This window comes from Macrobrachium nipponense, chromosome 26 (assembly GCF_015104395.2).
Source record: "Macrobrachium nipponense isolate FS-2020 chromosome 26, ASM1510439v2, whole genome shotgun sequence".
In the NCBI taxonomy this organism is placed as follows: Eukaryota; Metazoa; Arthropoda; class Malacostraca; order Decapoda; family Palaemonidae; genus Macrobrachium; species Macrobrachium nipponense.
The window spans coordinates 33428158-33446164 of record NC_087215.1 but is presented as its reverse complement, the minus strand read 5'-3'; the positions used below and the strand labels follow the sequence as shown (position 1 = coordinate 33446164).

Sequence of the window (18007 nt, the reverse complement as noted above, 5' to 3'; positions counted from 1 at the left end):
AAAAATAATAATAAAAAACCATACTTTGAACATTTGTGTTTTGCTTTTGAACATGAAATATATGTGGTTATTTTTTCTTATGTTAAAATTTCTAATGCATAATGTAATGTACCTGCTGTACTTTAATAAATTTACTCAGTAAACTGAGTACGTATCATATTTTGTTCTTCTGGCAGTTACATACTCTGAAATTCCAAGGTTTTGCTTGAACAAAAGTGCAATTGCATGCATACTGTATCTGTACCTATTTCAGAATAGGTAATCTCAACACTGCAAATCAATCTTGATCATATGTAAAAAAGATCCCTAAATGAATTAAAAGTTATTTCACTTTACTGTATGGCCATAACCTCTAAAATTTTAATATCTGTGGTTAATTGAAGTATGTATAACTGAACTCAGTGCACTATGTACTGAATAACAAATTACTGTTAACTGAATTTATAAATACAGTTCTCATTTGTGAATTTGTTTAAAAGTCTGATTGCACCATTTCTCTTTTGTTTTACTGTGTGCAAACACACACTGAAATTCTAAGACTGTGGTTAAATTAAATGCAATATCCTTAGTCTACCAGCTCCACAGCAATAAGTATGGAAAGTCACTGTCTGATCAGTTATATACTGATAAAATTCAGCAATTCTGAGTCCGACTAAATGTCCAAAGTCATCACAAACCAACTGGGACTTCACTGTAGTCACAAAAAATTTAAAATACATATCTAATATAGTTTGCTATTATGATCAGTATTTAACGCAATGCTAACATTTTGTCATCTTCAAGGTGAGATTTTGTGCTGCATGTAATAATTTTTTAGCCGGCATATGTGTGCATGTACACAGTACACTCACAAGCATCATGTTAAGAAAAGCAGTAGTGCATTTACTGTGGTAACATTGAATTCCTGCCTCCTTCTCTCTCTCTCTCTCCCTAGCAGTACAATATTTTTATTGAAATTTGAAGCGGTACTGTACTGAACTCAATAAGGTAGTGTTACATACATTTAACATTCATTCAGTGTACGTCCGCATGTCTATACATACGTTCATGAGAATCACAATACACAACACTGCACATGAACTGTGCAAGTGTGTGTGTGTACATGTGTGCATACTTACACATATGCATCAGGTTTAGATAAACTTCACACTTACTGCAGTCAATTGCTGTGTAAACAAGATATGTATTACAGTCGGACACCGGTATTTGAGGGGAATTTGTACCAACCCCCCTCCAAAATTCCTAAAATGCACGAATAATTAAAACCCCTCTAAAAATGCTTAGAATTGCCTATATTTTGATCATTTAAAAACAAAAAACTCTAAAAAGGCTTTTAATAGTTTATCCACAAAAAAAGGCATTTAGTCATGAAAATTATATGAGAATACAATAATTAGTGAATATTTCTCAGTGAAAAATACCGCTAATACGCAAATTTTCTGCGAATAATATATATATATATATATATATAATATATATAGAGAGAGAGAGACGAGAGAGAGAGAGAGAGAGAGAGATGAGAGAGAGAGAGAGAGAGCGAGAGAGAGAGAGAGAGAGAGAGAGAGAGAGAGAGAGAGAGAGAGAGAGAGCATCAAATATCTTTGCCTCTGTTTTAACATTCATGAAAAATTTGCATTTACTGTGGCCATTCCTGATGCATGTGTATATATACATACATGCATACATCGTGCTAAGATATACTCCACACTTACAATAGCCAATTGCAGTACATAGTTTTATTTACAGGGTGAGCTTGCAAGATATTTAAAATGCAAAATATCTAACAATATAAAAAACATGTTACAAAACACTACACACTTACTGTGCAACCTCCAAGTCCTTGCTGTATGTGCATGTTTATTGGTACAAATATATCAAGTTAATAAATAACTATAAGCATTTTTATCTGCCTTAACATAAGTCAGAGAACACTACACACTAAACTGTGCATCCCAACCACCCCATGTTGTATGCATGTAAGTTTATTGGTGCAAGCATGCATCACGTTAAGATAAACAATGCACTTCACTTACTGCAACCAACTGCAGTGGTAATAAAAAAATAAAACAAAAATCTGTTTTAACATTTATGAAGCACTTCTTACTTTACCCAATATCTCTCTCGTTCTCTGTGGTTTATTCATTGCAGTACAGTATTATACTTAATTGAGTAATGTTGCGCTACATACATCTTTTAATCTGTATACACACAGAACATTGCATCAAGATAAACTACCACATACTACAATGTAGTACAGTATCATCCATAATAAAGTAACGTACTGTAGCGTGATCTGCATATATTTTTCAGTCTGTGTATGTGTATGCATTTAAATAGTAGTGCATACTATATACACCACACTTGCAGTGTATTCTCTGTCTCTCTCTTAAGTTCTTTTCAAAAGGACTTTGGCTTTTTCTCACCTTTCTCTGTCAAGATTAGTCATTTTATAAGAAATAACTCTCCCCTCCCCCACCTCTCTCTCTCTCTCTCTCTGTAGGTTATTCCTTGCAAAAAATAAATAAATAAAATAAAAGCTTGACAGAGAAAGGTGAAAATATGCCAAATTCCTTTTGGAAAACAGGTTATTGAGAGAGAGAGAGAGAGAGAGAGGGAGAGAGAGCGAGAGAGAGATAGAGAGAGAGAGGGAGAGAGAGAGAGAGAGAGAGAGAGAGAGCAGAGAGAGGAGAGAGAGAGAGAGAGAGGCAGTAAGTGTGACACACATATAACGTATATACTACATGCATGCATACACAGCCTGAAAAATATAAGGCAGTCCCCGGGTTACAACGGGTTTGGCTTATGACGTTCCGAGGTTAAGGCGCTTTTATATTATATTCATCAGAAATTATTTCCTGGGTTACGACGCCTACAACACTGATCTGGCAGAAGAAATATGACACCAAAAATGCAAAATAATCAATATTTGAAGGATTTTTTGATGAAAAATCCAATAAGAATGCAGTTTACATAGTTATGCACCCAAAACATTAAAAGTAAGGTTTTCTTAGGATTTTTTATGATGTTCCGGCTTACGACGATTTTCGGGTTACAACGTGTCTCAAGAACGGAACCCCATTGTAACCCGGGGACTGCCTTATGTATGTCACACTCCATTACTCTATCAAGGACAATACTATACCACATTAAAGGCCAATAACAATACTTCATCACAGAGAGAGAGAGAGAGAGAGTGCAAAGTGTTAAGTAACTTATGTTACAAGAGAGACTTAAAGGTATCTACAGTATCATCTTTTTTATACTGCATGTATGTATTTTATATACTTTGTATGCATACCCAGTAAGTAGAGTATGTTTACAACCAGCTAAGTTTATGTTAGGCAAAACTGTATAGCATTGTAGTATTTGCATATTTTAGATTTTGCCAATATGTATTTCTCTGAAATTGAGAGCTAAGTAAATTAATTTCAAATTGAATGAAAATTACAAATTTGAAAATTGATTATCATTTTTCCTAGCTATAAAAACCAGAGCCTTTTATATAGGAGTATCCCTCAGCACAATTGGATTGGTTGTTGAACTTGGTAACAAGGTACTAGTCAACTAGTGGACATGGATAATAAGTGGGGGAATATCCCTCTCTCGATTTCCACACTACTTATTTTTCCTTTGGCTACAGGGGCTGATCAGGGTGGCTGAGATGGGTTTAAAGCACTGTATATAGGTCTCTTGGTTTGTGAACCTAGGAAAAATACCATTAAACTTTATGCAACTGACTGGAGTTGAAAACTACCGTGGTCCCAGTTTCATTGCAAGCATGGGATATCATGATTCCTGTAACCTCCTACTGGCTTGGTGAAATAGTTATCCAGCGTAGTAACAATTAGCGCTCGGACAGGATGCCCAATGTGTACTCATCTGTCTCTTGTCTGATTCCAAAATATACTTTGATCTAGATGCTGCTTGCGAAAGCGGGTTACACTTTCAGTAAGCAGAAGAGATGCTGTCCTGTCTAAAATGGAGCTCGGGTGCCTACAAAACCTGTTGGGCAGCTACCGTAGGTCCTAAGCAGAAGATATCTAGAGACTTATGGGAGGCATACTAGAATGAGGTAAAGGTAGTTAGTCTATGACAAACGTCTGCCCTCATTGCCTGGAATACCAGAAAGTTCTGAAAAGTCAGGGATTGTCCCATGCCCTAGAGAAGATAGGCTGACCACCCATGTGAGGATCGGCTGCTGGTAGAACCATTGCAACGGAAGCAACCACTTCTTTCACAGCAGATGAGGAAGCCAAGGCAGCTACAGGTTCAGCATCAGCCAACACCACATATGAAGAAAGCTCAGGTGTTAAGTCCTTTTCCACCAGGTTGTCGAAGAAGGCCATCCATGAATATTCAGTGCAGGCCACATATTCCATTGGTACTCCAATGATGTCTTGTGGGTACTTGGAGTGTCACATCCAGATGAGATGGAGGGCAGGCAGTTGCTGAAGGAGCACCTCCAGCAGCAGCTGCTTTTTCCTCAAAGATGAGGGCATGAACAGGCTTCATATCACCAGTAGCTACTATCCCTCCTAGAAGTATTATCACTGCATACTATGCAATGGGATAGGGATGGAAGACGTAAGGAGAAAGGAACTAGAAGGATTCAGGCACCTCACTAGGGGTGTCTTCCTCCATGAGAAATCTAGAAAATGCCTTGTCATTCTTTCTATGCTTGCAAAACTTCTTCCACCATAATCAATCCCAACCAGCATACTCCCAAAATGAGAAACCCTACAGTAAGATTATCCACATACAAAAGGAACAATAACAGTGTGTCAACTGCTACAGTAGACATGTACTGCCATCATTTCTGCTGTAGCAGTAGAAAAAACAGTAAAGTAAGACAATTAGCAACGAATGAAAAATCAAACAGAGCAGGCTACTTATCTGCGTTTTCACCGGACAATCAGTAGTCAAGTTGAGTGCAGCATGCCTGCACTATCTAAACTGAAGAAAAGCGAGTATTGACCGAAGGTGAGTGAGGGGTATTCCCCCATTCATCTCCTATCTTTCACCAGTTAACTATCTTGTCACCAAATTCAATGACTGATCTAGCTAGAGCTCGAATCGCTCCTACATAAAAGGTGGAGGTTTGTATATTCGCTGGAACAAATATGTACCAGTTAGGATAGGAAACTAATTACATTAGTATATGGAACTGCTAAGTAAGTTACTCCAAGGGTACTGAATTGTGTTGGTTTTATGCCTACCTTTTTTACTTAATGAATTTCATTCCTTATCAGGGTGGGCCATAAATGCCAACTGTCACTTAAGGTGAGGTGCCACTGTAGGAGCTTCAATTCTTCCTAAGACATCAGCTGTCTCATTTTATTAAAATTCTCAACTTTCTATAATACTCTAACCCCATGTCAAACAAAAGTAGTCAGATTGCAATCCTCAACCAAGACTCAACAATCTACTCCTCAAAAATGCCCCTTCTATACAATATTTCATCAGATCTGCATGAAGGAACTAGAATTTTTACATTTTGTCAAAATAAAGCCTTAACTCATAATACATACCATCATTGATAAAAAAATCATGAGTCCAAAATCTGAATTGTGTTGCAAGGTCCAAGGTACAGCTTTTGTTAGAATATTTGTAAAAGTCCACACACCTTTTGTATCATCTCCATGGTAAACAAACAAACCCAAAAGCAGAAACTGAACCTCCTTTGTAGGGCTTAAATTCTTCACAAGTCTGACTGGTATTCAGAATGGTTATCAACTGACAAAGTTAACTAGAGTGCCCTTATCCATGAATAAGATCTGTAACAAAGTACTGCACAAAACTGTTTTGGGTCCTTTTAATGTTTACAGTTTTTTGCAAATAGCAGTACAGTAAACACTTCCTTGCAGCTTTATCCAAGTGCAAAATAACAGCAGTATCTCTCACGTATGTGTCCTCAAGTGCATTTTTAGACTATATGATTGAGCAAAACTACTGGGACATTCTGGGCAAGCAAATGGCTTCTCTCCTGTATGTGTTCTCATGTGTATTGTGAGTGTGTCAGCGCGAAGAAAACTACGTTCACATACACTGCAGGAAAATGGCTTCTCTCCAGTATGTGTTCTCATGTGTATTTTGAGTTGACCAGAGTGTGAGAAGCTACTTGGACATATTGTGCAAGTGTAAGGCTTTTCTCCCGTGTGTGTTCTCATGTGTGTCTTGAGCTGACCAGAGCGTGAAAAACTGCTCTCACATACTGTGCAGGTAAATGGCTTTTCACCAGTATGAGTTTTTATATGATTCTTTAGACTACTTGATTGAGCAAATGTACTTGGGCACTCAGTACAAGCATACGGCCTCTCACCCGTGTGAGACCTCATGTGTCCTTTGAAGACGCTTTTTTCATAGAAGCTCTTCCCACATTCACTGCAAAGGAATGGCCTCTCCCTTCTGTGCGTTTTCATGTGTTTTTTGAGGGTCTGAGAAGTTGGGAAGACACACTTGCATTCAGGGCATGACTTCTCTACTGCATGAGTTCTCATGTGCCTCTTGAGAGGGCCAGCATGAGAAAAACTCCTTCCACACTCTGGGCAAGTGGTTGGCTTTTCACCTTCAGTATGCATTTTCATGTGTCTCTTGAGTCCAAAAGACTGGGAAAACTTATTTCCACATTCAGGGCAAGAATAAGGCTTCTCTCCAGTATGGATTCTTATGTGCTTTCGAAGATGAGTTGATTGAGCAAATTTATTTCCACATTCAGAGCAGCTGAATGGCTTCTCACCTGTATGACTTCTCATATGCACTCGGAGACTATCTGGTACAGCAAATCTACTCTGACATTCAGTGCAGGAATAAGGCCTCTCACCTGTATGGGTCCTCATGTGCACTTTGAGTTTATGTGACTGTGAAAATGAGCTCCCACATTCTGCACAGGTGAATTTCTTCCTATCTTTCTGAGTTTTTATTTGCTTTCCCTGATTATGAAGATTCTTTTCACCAATCACATTCTCTTCACAATCATCATCACAACTTAGCAAGTCCTTTTCACAGCCTGTCACTTCACCAAACTCAAACACCTCTGGGTCAGCCTTGACCTCCACTTCAACAGATGGACCTCGATATAATGTGCCACCATCATCATCATCACCATTGTCTGTGATTAAAGTTGAACTAGACTCAAAATTTTTATATGCATGACTGTCTGGTGAAAATGATAGTGGATCTTCCTCTTCTGTACTCTCAGGATGATCAAGCTCTTCTTTGACTTTAACCTCAATAGTTGGGCCTACGTAAATGGAATTATCATCCTCATCACCACTGGGTACTGTTCGTGGGTTATTCTCAGTATTTTTTTTATCCTGACCAATTAAATGGAATGCTAATGGGTTTTTGGCCTCCATTTTCCAGGGAAGTTATACTTAAAGGTGTAGCTCTCAAGTACTAATTACACAGTGTTGTCAAAGAATTTCGATGCTGCCTGAGCAGGCTTCATTTCAATGTTTTTCCACACCTATCTGCACAAATAACCTTACACTCTCACCCCTACCACAATTTTCTCTCACTTTATTTTCTCAAAAAACAATCATGAACATGATGAAAAGCAATTATGTAATTGTAACATACAGTACAGATTTCAATTTAAAAACCATATTAAATAAAACCAACCCACTTATAGGTAATTATCATGATAACATCTACAATAATAAAAATATTTCAGAAGTGACATAAAACTACTTAACATTTAAGTTGATCATGAATTTATCATGGAATTTAGGGCATAGCCCAAGCGCTGGGACCTGCAAAGGCCATTCAGCGCACACTTATCATCTTGAATAACACCTACAACAGCAAAGGCAATATTAACTTGCCATTAAAAGCAACATTAAATTACCAGTAAAGTCTTCAAGGCCTTACATTACACTACAGTCTTTTGCTTTTTTTTCATATTACCATTAATCTTGAAGACCAAGATGTAATACCAGATCTTAACAATGGCTGATTGACTGATACTACATATAAACTGGTATTACATTGACCATGGTCACTGGTGGTGTCAACTGAGGTTATCGACATTGAATCTCAACAAACTTCAATATTCTTCACAACAGGATAAGCTGATGACTTTTTCATTCTGTTTAGGTCCTCTGAAATAAATAAATGAGGTAATATTAAATGTAAATCTATCTCAAAACAATACTGATTACACATAAACAAATGCTTGAAATTTCCAAGTAGTTTCAATGCTTCACAGTATAAAAACCATTGTTTGGATTCCGGGTAAAGTACCTTAAGGTAATGCAGACTCACTCGAGATGATTCACACAGAACCTAAGAATACTTTGTCAAACTATCAAATGTCAGTTTCTTATAAAAATATAAAGATATTTTCTTGACAATAAGCTGTTTCCCATGATAAAGTATGGCTTCTGAGAAGAAAAATATAAAAAAAGACACTGTTGACCTAAATCACTGGCTACTTCATATACATCACTTACAAAATGATGCTTATCTGCAACTTGTTGATCACACTCAATCCCCTCTGACACTCACCTCTACTATGTATACACTCTTACTTTTGGAAATTGACCTTCTAGGTCTACCCCTCAATACTTCTGAATTATCATCCTTTTCCATCAACCTACGGATCCTTTATCGTCAACACAATGCCAAACCACCTCATAACACTTTTGATATATCTTTTTACCTATGCTAACCTTTATGCTACTTCTTCATACCACCCCAACCCTTTTATTCACATTCAATATCCATAATTCACAGTAATTGTCTTCATATAGCAGATGCCAGAAATGACATACATGTACAGTAACAGAATTTTTCCTAACACAACACACATATTGAAGGGACTTCTGGAAGTTCTGAAAACCAAGATTTCTCTAAAAACAAATTGTGTTCCTTACAAGTGCATCTCAATCTCTTCAATACAAAGCAACACAGTACAGTGGTCCCCACGTATTCAAGAGGGAGGTGTACCAGACCCCCCGTGATTAGTTAGAACCCACAAATAGTTGGAACCCCTATAAAAATGCTGAAAACAGCCTATTTTGTTAGTTCAAACTCAAGAAAAACCCACTAAAAATGTTTATACTTGGTTTATTTAATAGTTTTGTTCACAAAAGTATATTTTATGATGAAATTGATTAAAAAAAAAAAAACAGGAATTTTTGGATATTTCTCATAGAAAAACACCGCGAAAATGTAAATTTTCCGCGAATAATGCAGGGAAATGTTCCCAAGAGAAATCCGCAAATGTGTGAGTCCGTGAATCCAGAGAATGTGAATACGGGGGGTCCACTGTATGTACTTCGTACTGGGCTGTAGGCGGTTAATTCATCGGTCAACCAAAAGCCGTTACGGAAAGTGTTTGGCGACAAGTCCCATGAAAACATCTCAAACTCATGCCTCAGAAACCTGAAGGAAAATACACGGCGCTACAAATTTCAGATGGTTCACATACCAGGTGTCAAATAATCGTGCAACCAACAGTCTTTCCCTGACATCCGACAGGCCACCTGGAAAGGATGCTCCTTATAGATGACATAGCCTCAATTCAATCCTGTATGCTTGACATCATCCACAGTTCCTCGTTAACGGACAGACTCTGTATAGCAATGACAACAAGAGCTGACTCGTCTGTCTTCTGACTAAGTATAATCCCAGCCATCAGCAATTTTCATGCACATTGCCAGCTTTTTAATTGCATTGCCCCATCAAACCCCAGTGCCCCCCCCCCACCCCCCGACACCAATGTTTGACTCTACTGACCCTTTCCAGTGCATATGCGCAGACTTTTTTCAGTACAAAGGATGCAACTACTTATTGGTAGTATGTAGATACGTCGATACTCCTACTGGCTTATAACTGAATGTGAACATGGTAGGGCACATGGTTTAATTGAGTGCCTTCGTTGTACCATCATCACATTTGGCATACCTGATGAACTGACATCTGATGGGGGTCCAGAATTTACTGCCCCTTCCACTTGCAAGTTCCTTGGTGACTGGGGGGAACATCACCGGTTATCGTCAGTGGCCTTTCCTCATAGTAATTGTTGTGTGGAAGTTGGGGTAAAATCTGTAAAACGCTTTATGGTAGTACTGAACTATACAAAACCAGATGGAAGTCTAGAGACTGATTCCCCATCCCCGCAACCGGTGCCAACCAACTTGAAGGACGGGACCGAGTGGCCCTACTCAAGGAACTGGTCCTGTTCGGTGGAGGGTCATTGGTTCTTTGACTTCTCAGGCAGTCACCCAATGGACTGGCTGGGTCCTCTGTAGGAGGTCACCGAAGTAAGAGACAAGGCCCCCTACCCGACTTGACACTTTGGGTGGGGGGGGCGGGGTTGCCTCTCGAAACATTGGCAGGACTGGGAGGATCTTGGGGCCGATCCCTGGACTATACAGGTCCTCAGGGACGGCTACTGGATCCCCTTCCTAGACGAGACTCCTCCCCTGACAGGGGAGCCCGACAGCAGGGCTTTCCGCCCCTGGATCCCCAGACACGGGGAGGCACTTCGACTGGAGGTCCTGTCTCTGTTGGGGAAGGGAGCCCTCCAGCGAGTTGCAGATCACTCTCCGGGGTTCTTCAGCCGCCTCTTTTTGGTGGCGAAGGCTTCATTCAGGCGGTTGGAGTCCAGCCTTTGACCTATCCATCCTGAACACATATGTCCTCAAGACGGACTTCAAATGGAGACCCCACACTCTGTTCTGGCGGCCTTGAGGGAAGGGGACTACATGCTGTCCCTCGATCTTAAGGACGTTTACTTTCAGATCCCAGTAGACCCCTCCAGCAGAAGTTCCTCCGCTAAGGTGGGAGGGAGTTTCGTACTAGTTCAGGACTCTCTGCTTCGACCTGTCGATGGAGCTGCAGGTCTTCACGAAGGAGTTCTCCCTCGTGTCCTCCTGGGCCCGCAAGGAGGGCATGCACCTTCTGCGGCACCTGCACGATTGGCTATTCCTTTCCTCCTCAAGGGAACTCTTGAAGGAGCAGAGGGAGGTCTGGAACCTAACCAGACAGGTCCATACCCATTGAAATGGGACAAAACTGGAATTGTGATTGAGGTCCATCAATGTGACCAGTATGTCTGTGTGGATGGATCAGGATGAGTCATACTCAGAAACAAAAAATTCTTATGGCGTTTCGTCCCAGTGTGTCCTACACCATCAAGGATGTCAGTTTACAAGGACAGACTGCATAAGCCCCACATGCCTCAACCTATGGAGCAGGAAGACCATTGCACCCAAGGACAATCAACTAATCCAACACCCTCAGCAACACCTTGGAACACAGAATATATATCAACTATACCATCAACCCCTAAAACAACTCCACGTAGTTGTGATGTCACCGATCCTTGCACGGATTTGGTTCTTCTAACTGCCAACAAGCTGATAGAGGTACCATCTACACCCAAAGTACCCACCATCTCTCCACACATGGATCAACTGCATAATCCTTTGAGTCCACAGTGGACTAAACCACCCCGAAGATCAACTCAGCATACCAAAAAGCCAACATGACATGCTGACTAGGATATGAAGAAACAAGGTCCTCAAGCAGAGAATGCCTTGGTGTGTTTTTATTCAATCTCATGTTTCATTTCTTTTGTTAAAGAACTCTGGTCACTACCACTGCACTGCAATAGTATATATTGTTTCATGCCTTTGTTCCATTGTATTACAAAAGACGGGGGAGATATATGATTATGGGCTATGCTACTTGAATGGTTAGGCTACTTCCCTTTATAGTTTATATTGACAAATATGTTGTGGAGTTAGTTCCCTTATTACAAAACTTCCATCTGTAAACTAGAAATTGTTTAAAGCATACAGTATTACCATTGCAAGTAACTGAAACTGACAGAAACTTTTATGTATTATGTGACTACCTTTATTATTTTTTCAGTAACAGTATCGAGTTAATTATTTCATATCTGTAATGCATACTTAAATTAGTAGTTATTTCAATACCTCTCATTTGTGTACTTTCAGACTAAGTTCATTGTTGTTCTCAATAAACAGCCAAGCAAACAGACAGTTCTTATACCTCTTGTCGGAGCTTCTCTAGGAAGTTGTTTGTAACAAATGAGTCAAACTGAAGGAGTAGTCTCTGCATCCTTTTGTGTGTTAGCAGACAAGCAAAAACCTTCTGACCCATATATCAAACTTTTAAAATTTATCCAAGACATCACAGGCAAGCAACAACCTCAACAGTATCTCCGAAGTAAACTCTAGAGTACATTCTATTGACAAGGTGGGTTGAAAAGACCATGGGCAAGAATAATCAGAAATGACAGTACCAAACACTATACTTCTGCAAACTGAAGTTAACTACAGAACAGATCACGCATACTCCAAACCGTGGTAATTTTCTGGTCTATTTTTGTATGATCAGCTGGAGCCAAACTACTGAAGGCTGTGGGAGAATACTCACACCAGTTATCTTGCACACAAATGCTAGGAATCTTAGATAAACCAGGGGCACCCTGACTGTCAGCATGAACACACACATGCAGCATATCATGATACCTAACAGTATTGAGTGACACCTTGTTGTGCAAACCTTTCATTTGTATGAATCTTGCAAGCAGTGAGCAACAAGGTCATGCCAGCTCTTCTCTGCATACATAGCCTGAATAAGAATGGGTAAGAGTCCAAGACAGTCCTAGCATCTCAAAAGGAACAGAGAAACTGGTTTAAGAGCACACTCAGAGAACTTGGTGTTAACCTTACTTATTGGTAGACATCCAACCTGCATGCAAGCGCCCACCACTACCAACCTTTGAAAAGGAAGGTGCTAACTCTAAGTTTGATAGGAATTATTGTGAGAGGATTTCTGAAGCAATATCAACTCATTCCATAAGAGGAGGAGGATACATGCTTGCATTTCTTTACCTAAATTATGAATCACCTCACTCCAATTATTAGTCTTACTTTCCTCAGCTACAGCAGATTTGATGGAAGAGTATGGCCTATACTTGATACCACTGGGAGGTAACTTCTCACACTACAACTTCTTAGCTGGAACAGGAGAATCTTAGCCAAAACTAAATGGTTCAGAAAAGCAGCAAAACACAGGTTACTCTGAATACCAAGGGAAAACCTCATCAGCTGGAAATAATCCAGCAAAGCTGCCAACAATGCAGGGGTAGGTATTGGCAGTCATGAGCTCAAACTGTGATCTTTTTTCTGGCCCGATTAGCATAAACTTGAGCCACGACTGTTGGAAAGCATGTGCTAGCCTCCCACATAATAACTACCAAAGACTGAGCAAGAGAAAAGAAAGTAACAGGTGGGGATTGCAGAAGGGCAGTCTGGGAGTAAGGAACTAAAAAGATCTGTTGGTACCAAAGGCTGGGTAACCCATCCCAAAAATCACTAGCAAATGACTTTTGGCCTTCCTCTACTGCTAGTTGACCCTCTTCCACTGAAGAGACCAGAAAGCACTCCTTGCACGGCATAATGGTTGCAAGATTTAGCCCTACTCCTGCTGAACAAAGAGGACATACAACACTGCCATCACTGTTTTTATCTACTGCAAAAATTAATACCACATAGCTTATAGGGTAAATAATAAAACGGCGACATAGCGGCAACTGACCCGGAATGCAGCCACCTCCTGAAGTACTTGAATTTGCTGCCATGAGCATCAGTCAAGAGTTGTAGCCCATCTTGGCAGCACTCCGGAGCCTCTACGTTTCTCTCGAAGTAAGTGTTTAAATTACGGAATTGCATAATTCAAGCACTTTTTCAGGAAGTGGCTGCATTCTGAGAGATGTGGCCAGTATGTTGCCACTCAGTCATCGACACTACTAAGGTACTTGCACAGACTAATGAGCCACTTTTTCACTCGATATTTAATCGGTGAAAAAAAATACAATTCAATATTTAAGCATACCATTCAAAAGATTGAAGTTTCACCAACAAAAGGAGATATAGTATATGAAACTGCCATACAAACTAAAATAAGCATGTGAGGTCTTCATAAAATGATATTGTTAGTATACAATAAAGTTTTGTACATACTTACCTGGCAGATACTACTATATACTTAGCTTACGACTCCGACGTCACGACAGAAAATTTAAAACTCGCGGCACACGCTACAGGTAGGTCAGGTGATCTACCTTACCCGCCGCTGGGTGGCGGGTGTAAGAACCAATCCCCCTTTCCTGTCAGATTTTCTCTTCCACCTGTCTCCTGAGGAGAGGCTGGGCGGGCCATCATGGCGTCAATCTTCTAAACTTTTTAAATCGCAAGTAAAATTTTCGAAAGCGTTTTGGGGTAGTGTGCACTGCGTTGGCCACACTTTTCATTACCCTCTGTTTAAATCTTAAAATATGGCCTTTATTTCTAACCTTGGAGAAAATACTTAATTCGAAAGGAGAGTAAAGGTCTTGAGCTCCTGCTATCACCACCAACAACTCATGACATGACCATCTCTGGTGTCAGGACGTGTTAAAGTAACTTTTCCGGAGGGTGGCCAAAACCGCGGTAGTCAGTGAGTTGGCCAGTCCAGTCGGTTGTTTACCCTACCTAGGCCAAGCTTCAATGATTGACCCAAATTTCACTGAAGGTACTAGGATACCTACCAAGGTATAAGTCTAATAGGTAGGTAGGCTAAAAGACGTAAGTTTAGGTAGGTACTAGCTATATCCCTATTGGAACAAATAGAAGTTCCACCTCGAACGGTAGGGTGTCTGGCTCTGTAGAAATTTATCAAATCTAGGAGCAGCAACACTTGGTCGCAATGATAGGACAAGAAGCTAACATACAGCAACCTATTACCTAGCATCTGTAGCTTCAAAAGCAACTCTGCATAATTTATGACAAAATTTTAAACTTGCATTTGTTTGATGGTGAACTTAGCCACTCTTCACGAACAGCCACAGGAAACGTCAAAAACCCTTAAAGGTAAATATTAAACATTACTTCTTCTTCTTATCGAGATGCTCTTGAATTGACAGCGTTGTTTCGTCCATGGAACGTAACGAGCAGGAAGCCTTGTACTGTAAATGAACTTAAAGCTAAATATAGTTATGTGACGTTGTTTAACGAGCTAGATTTTGCAACAAAAACCAATTCAAATTAATAATAAAGTTGAAATGTTTGGTTCCAGTCATCTAACTCTAATAAATTTAATGTTGCATTCACAAAAACTTAGACTAAACTGAATAAAAATACGGGTGAAATCGCTTAACATTACAAATGAAAGAGAACGGCAAAGTTTGAGACAGAAGAGAGCAAAAAATATAAATATCCTAAGCAGTGGTAAGAAAACAAGTACTACAATATCAACGAGTGCGGCAATGTCAATGCAACAAAACTAGCGCCCTCACGGAGACATGGTAACTTCAGTTCTTAAATTAAGAAAAATTAACAAACAAAGAAAATATAAGAATGAAATAAATGGCTCTGCATTACAAATGGGAGAGGATTGCAAACTTTGGGACAAAATGCACTGTAAAATGAATTAAGGTAAATGTAGGCATGGGAAAATGAAGTATAATAGAGTTCATCAGTACTTAAAGAATACAGCTTACACAATCGGCCTTAAGTTCTCAAACTATGATAACCTCAATTTTTGAATTAGGCAAAATACTAGAAAAAAGAGTGGCAGCTATGGAAGCGGACGTGTTCGACTGCATTATAGTGTTCTTGCAAATTAAAAAAAACTAAGCCTGCTTTTTTACGTTTTTGAGTTCCGTATGAAAGAGCCGTTCGTAGAACACGTGTAAATAATACTTAATTACGTGTTGCGAAAGCAGAATGTTGGTTTGTTCGCCTTGTAAACCCGATAAAGGAGATGAAGAATGGATGTGCTATAGCTGTATCAAAAATTACTGGTATCGTAGGGACCTTAGCGATGGTGATATTAGGTGATGGAAATGAACCAGCCCTCGAAGTTTTGTTAAAGCATACCCATTAGAGAATTAATTCAAAGAAATGCAAGATACATTACTTGTGCTGAGGGTCGAAACTGAGCTGCGAGATATAAGGGGAATTACCGTTCGAGATAACAAATTATTGAAGTTGAAAGAATGTGAAATTAAACTGAAAGTGACACATTGAATTAATTATTTCAGTAACAGCAAACTAATGCAACTCTGTCTGCAATAATCTCTCCAAAATAAAACCGAAAGCAATTACAATGTACTAAATGGCCAAATTGAAAAAGACTGTCACAGTTGGCATTACAATAGAACTGGCTGCCTATCATCAGTTATAATAATGTTTAAAATATGTGTTATGATTTATCGAACTTTCAAGACTGGATGCCCAAAATATTAAAATGATTTGGTCGCATAGTTAATGAATGCCGTCGAAAATGATGGCTGCTAGTTTTCTTAGCCATGACACCTATCGATTGTTGATTCTATCAGCTCCCATTTAATAGTCGGATTATGGAGGAGTTATGAAGTTCCATTTGACAACGTCTGTGTGTGTGTGTGTGAGAGAGAGAAGAGGAGAGAGAGGGAGTAAGAGAGGAAGAAAGAGAGAGAGAGAGAGAGAGAGATAGAGAGAGAGAGAGAGAGAGAGAGAGAAGAGAAGAGAAGAGAGAGAGAGGAGAGAGAGAGAGAGATGAGAGAGGGTGTAATTGCTGTATGGATAGTTAATGACTGAATTGGTTGTTGATAGGTTCTGGGCTGTTTGCTGTTAGAGATCTGTGTTTTGAGTGAGAGTTTTGAGTCAGTCTTAAGCGAGTCTTTGGTGAGAACTGGTGAGTGTCGGACAGTTATCTGAAGGATTGGAAATTAGCTGTGTGTTGTTTTGTTGTTGTCTAGTTAGTGTTTTTTTTTCTTAGAGTTGTTGTGCTGTGCTGTTGTGTTGTTTGTGCAGTGGTCTTTTGTTGTGTTGTGTTTTGTTGTTATGTGTGATTTTTTGTATTGTTCTTGGTATTTTCTGTGACCTCAACCAGTGGGACAACACAGGATAGCCGGGAGTATCTGGAGTGTTGGTAAGTACGTGTGTTTTGTGTTGTTTTTGTTTTGTTTTTATAGGTGTAGGTCAATTGTCCTGCGTGTATTTGTTGTGTAAAGAAGAAAGTGTGACTGAGGGTGGATTTTGGCAGGTGGATCGTTTAGGTTAATGTTGAGGGGGAGGGGGCGGGGGGGGGGGGGATTTTGCTCCTGTGTTTTTTTTTCTAGATTGTGATCCCGCCACATTATTTTTGGCGCCCGAACAGGGACTGTTGGTGCCGCAGCTGCAGGGTAATTGGTAGTGAATTGTGTGATTGGTGGATAAGTGAGGATGGAAGGGTTGAAAGGAGATAGAGAGGCTGAAGGAGGAGTTACGGTTGGCGAGGGAAGCTAAGGGAAGGTTGGAAGTGGAGAATGAGAGGTTGAGGGTAGAGTGTGAGGAGCAGAAGAGGGAGTTAGAGGAAATGAGAGGAATGTTAAGGGGTGCGGAAGTGGAAATGAAAGAAGAGGTGAAAGGAGCGGAAGAGTGAATGGTTGAGAAAATGGATGAAAAATTGGGGGTAATGATGAATGCAGTGCAAGAGATGATGCAGGAAATGATGAAGGGATTCGTGGGAGAGGGAGCTGTAGGAGGTAGGCCTACCGGGTCTTGTGACGGGCCAGGAATGGTAAAGAAAGCAAAAGAGCGAGTGGATGAGTGTACGAGTGAAGAAGGGGATTCGGTTGTGATAGGTAAGGGAAAGAAGGGGAAGACACAGGATAAGGATAAACCTGAGGACAAGAATAAGAAAGTGGCTGAGGAAAGAAGAAGACTAAAGGAAAGAAGGTTAGTAAGGGTGATGGACAGGATGAGACTAGGTCGGAAGACTCGGAATACATTGGGGAAAGGGCTGAGAGTGATTTGGATAGCGGTGAGTGGAAAGAAGATGGGTAAGAAGAGCATAGTCAGGGGTATGGACGTGAGTATGGAAGTGGATTCGCTGTATTCGGAAGAGGGAAAGATGGGTCAGAATGGAAGTAGCGAAAGTGAGAGTGAGAGTGAGCGGGAAGTACGAAAGGCTGTGTATATGAGAGAGGTACCCCGATGTGCACAATACGAGGAACATGGTAGTA

At 40.0% G+C, this 18007-nt stretch overlaps 1 protein-coding gene across 1 annotated transcript in view; it reads right to left on the bottom strand.

Moving 5' to 3' along the window:
• The window catches only part of LOC135199623 (zinc finger protein 84-like), a 108852-nt gene that overhangs the window by 25215 nt on the left and 65630 nt on the right, over positions 1–18007 (bottom strand). The window contains exons 4-6 of the mRNA XM_064227781.1: positions 15937–16028; positions 8044–8099; positions 5902–7367 (exon numbers count right to left, since the gene is read on the bottom strand). Of these exons, the coding sequence (XP_064083851.1) occupies positions 5902–7367; positions 8044–8099; positions 15937–16028 (1614 nt within the window). The remainder of the gene's footprint in view (positions 1–5901; positions 7368–8043; positions 8100–15936; positions 16029–18007) is intronic.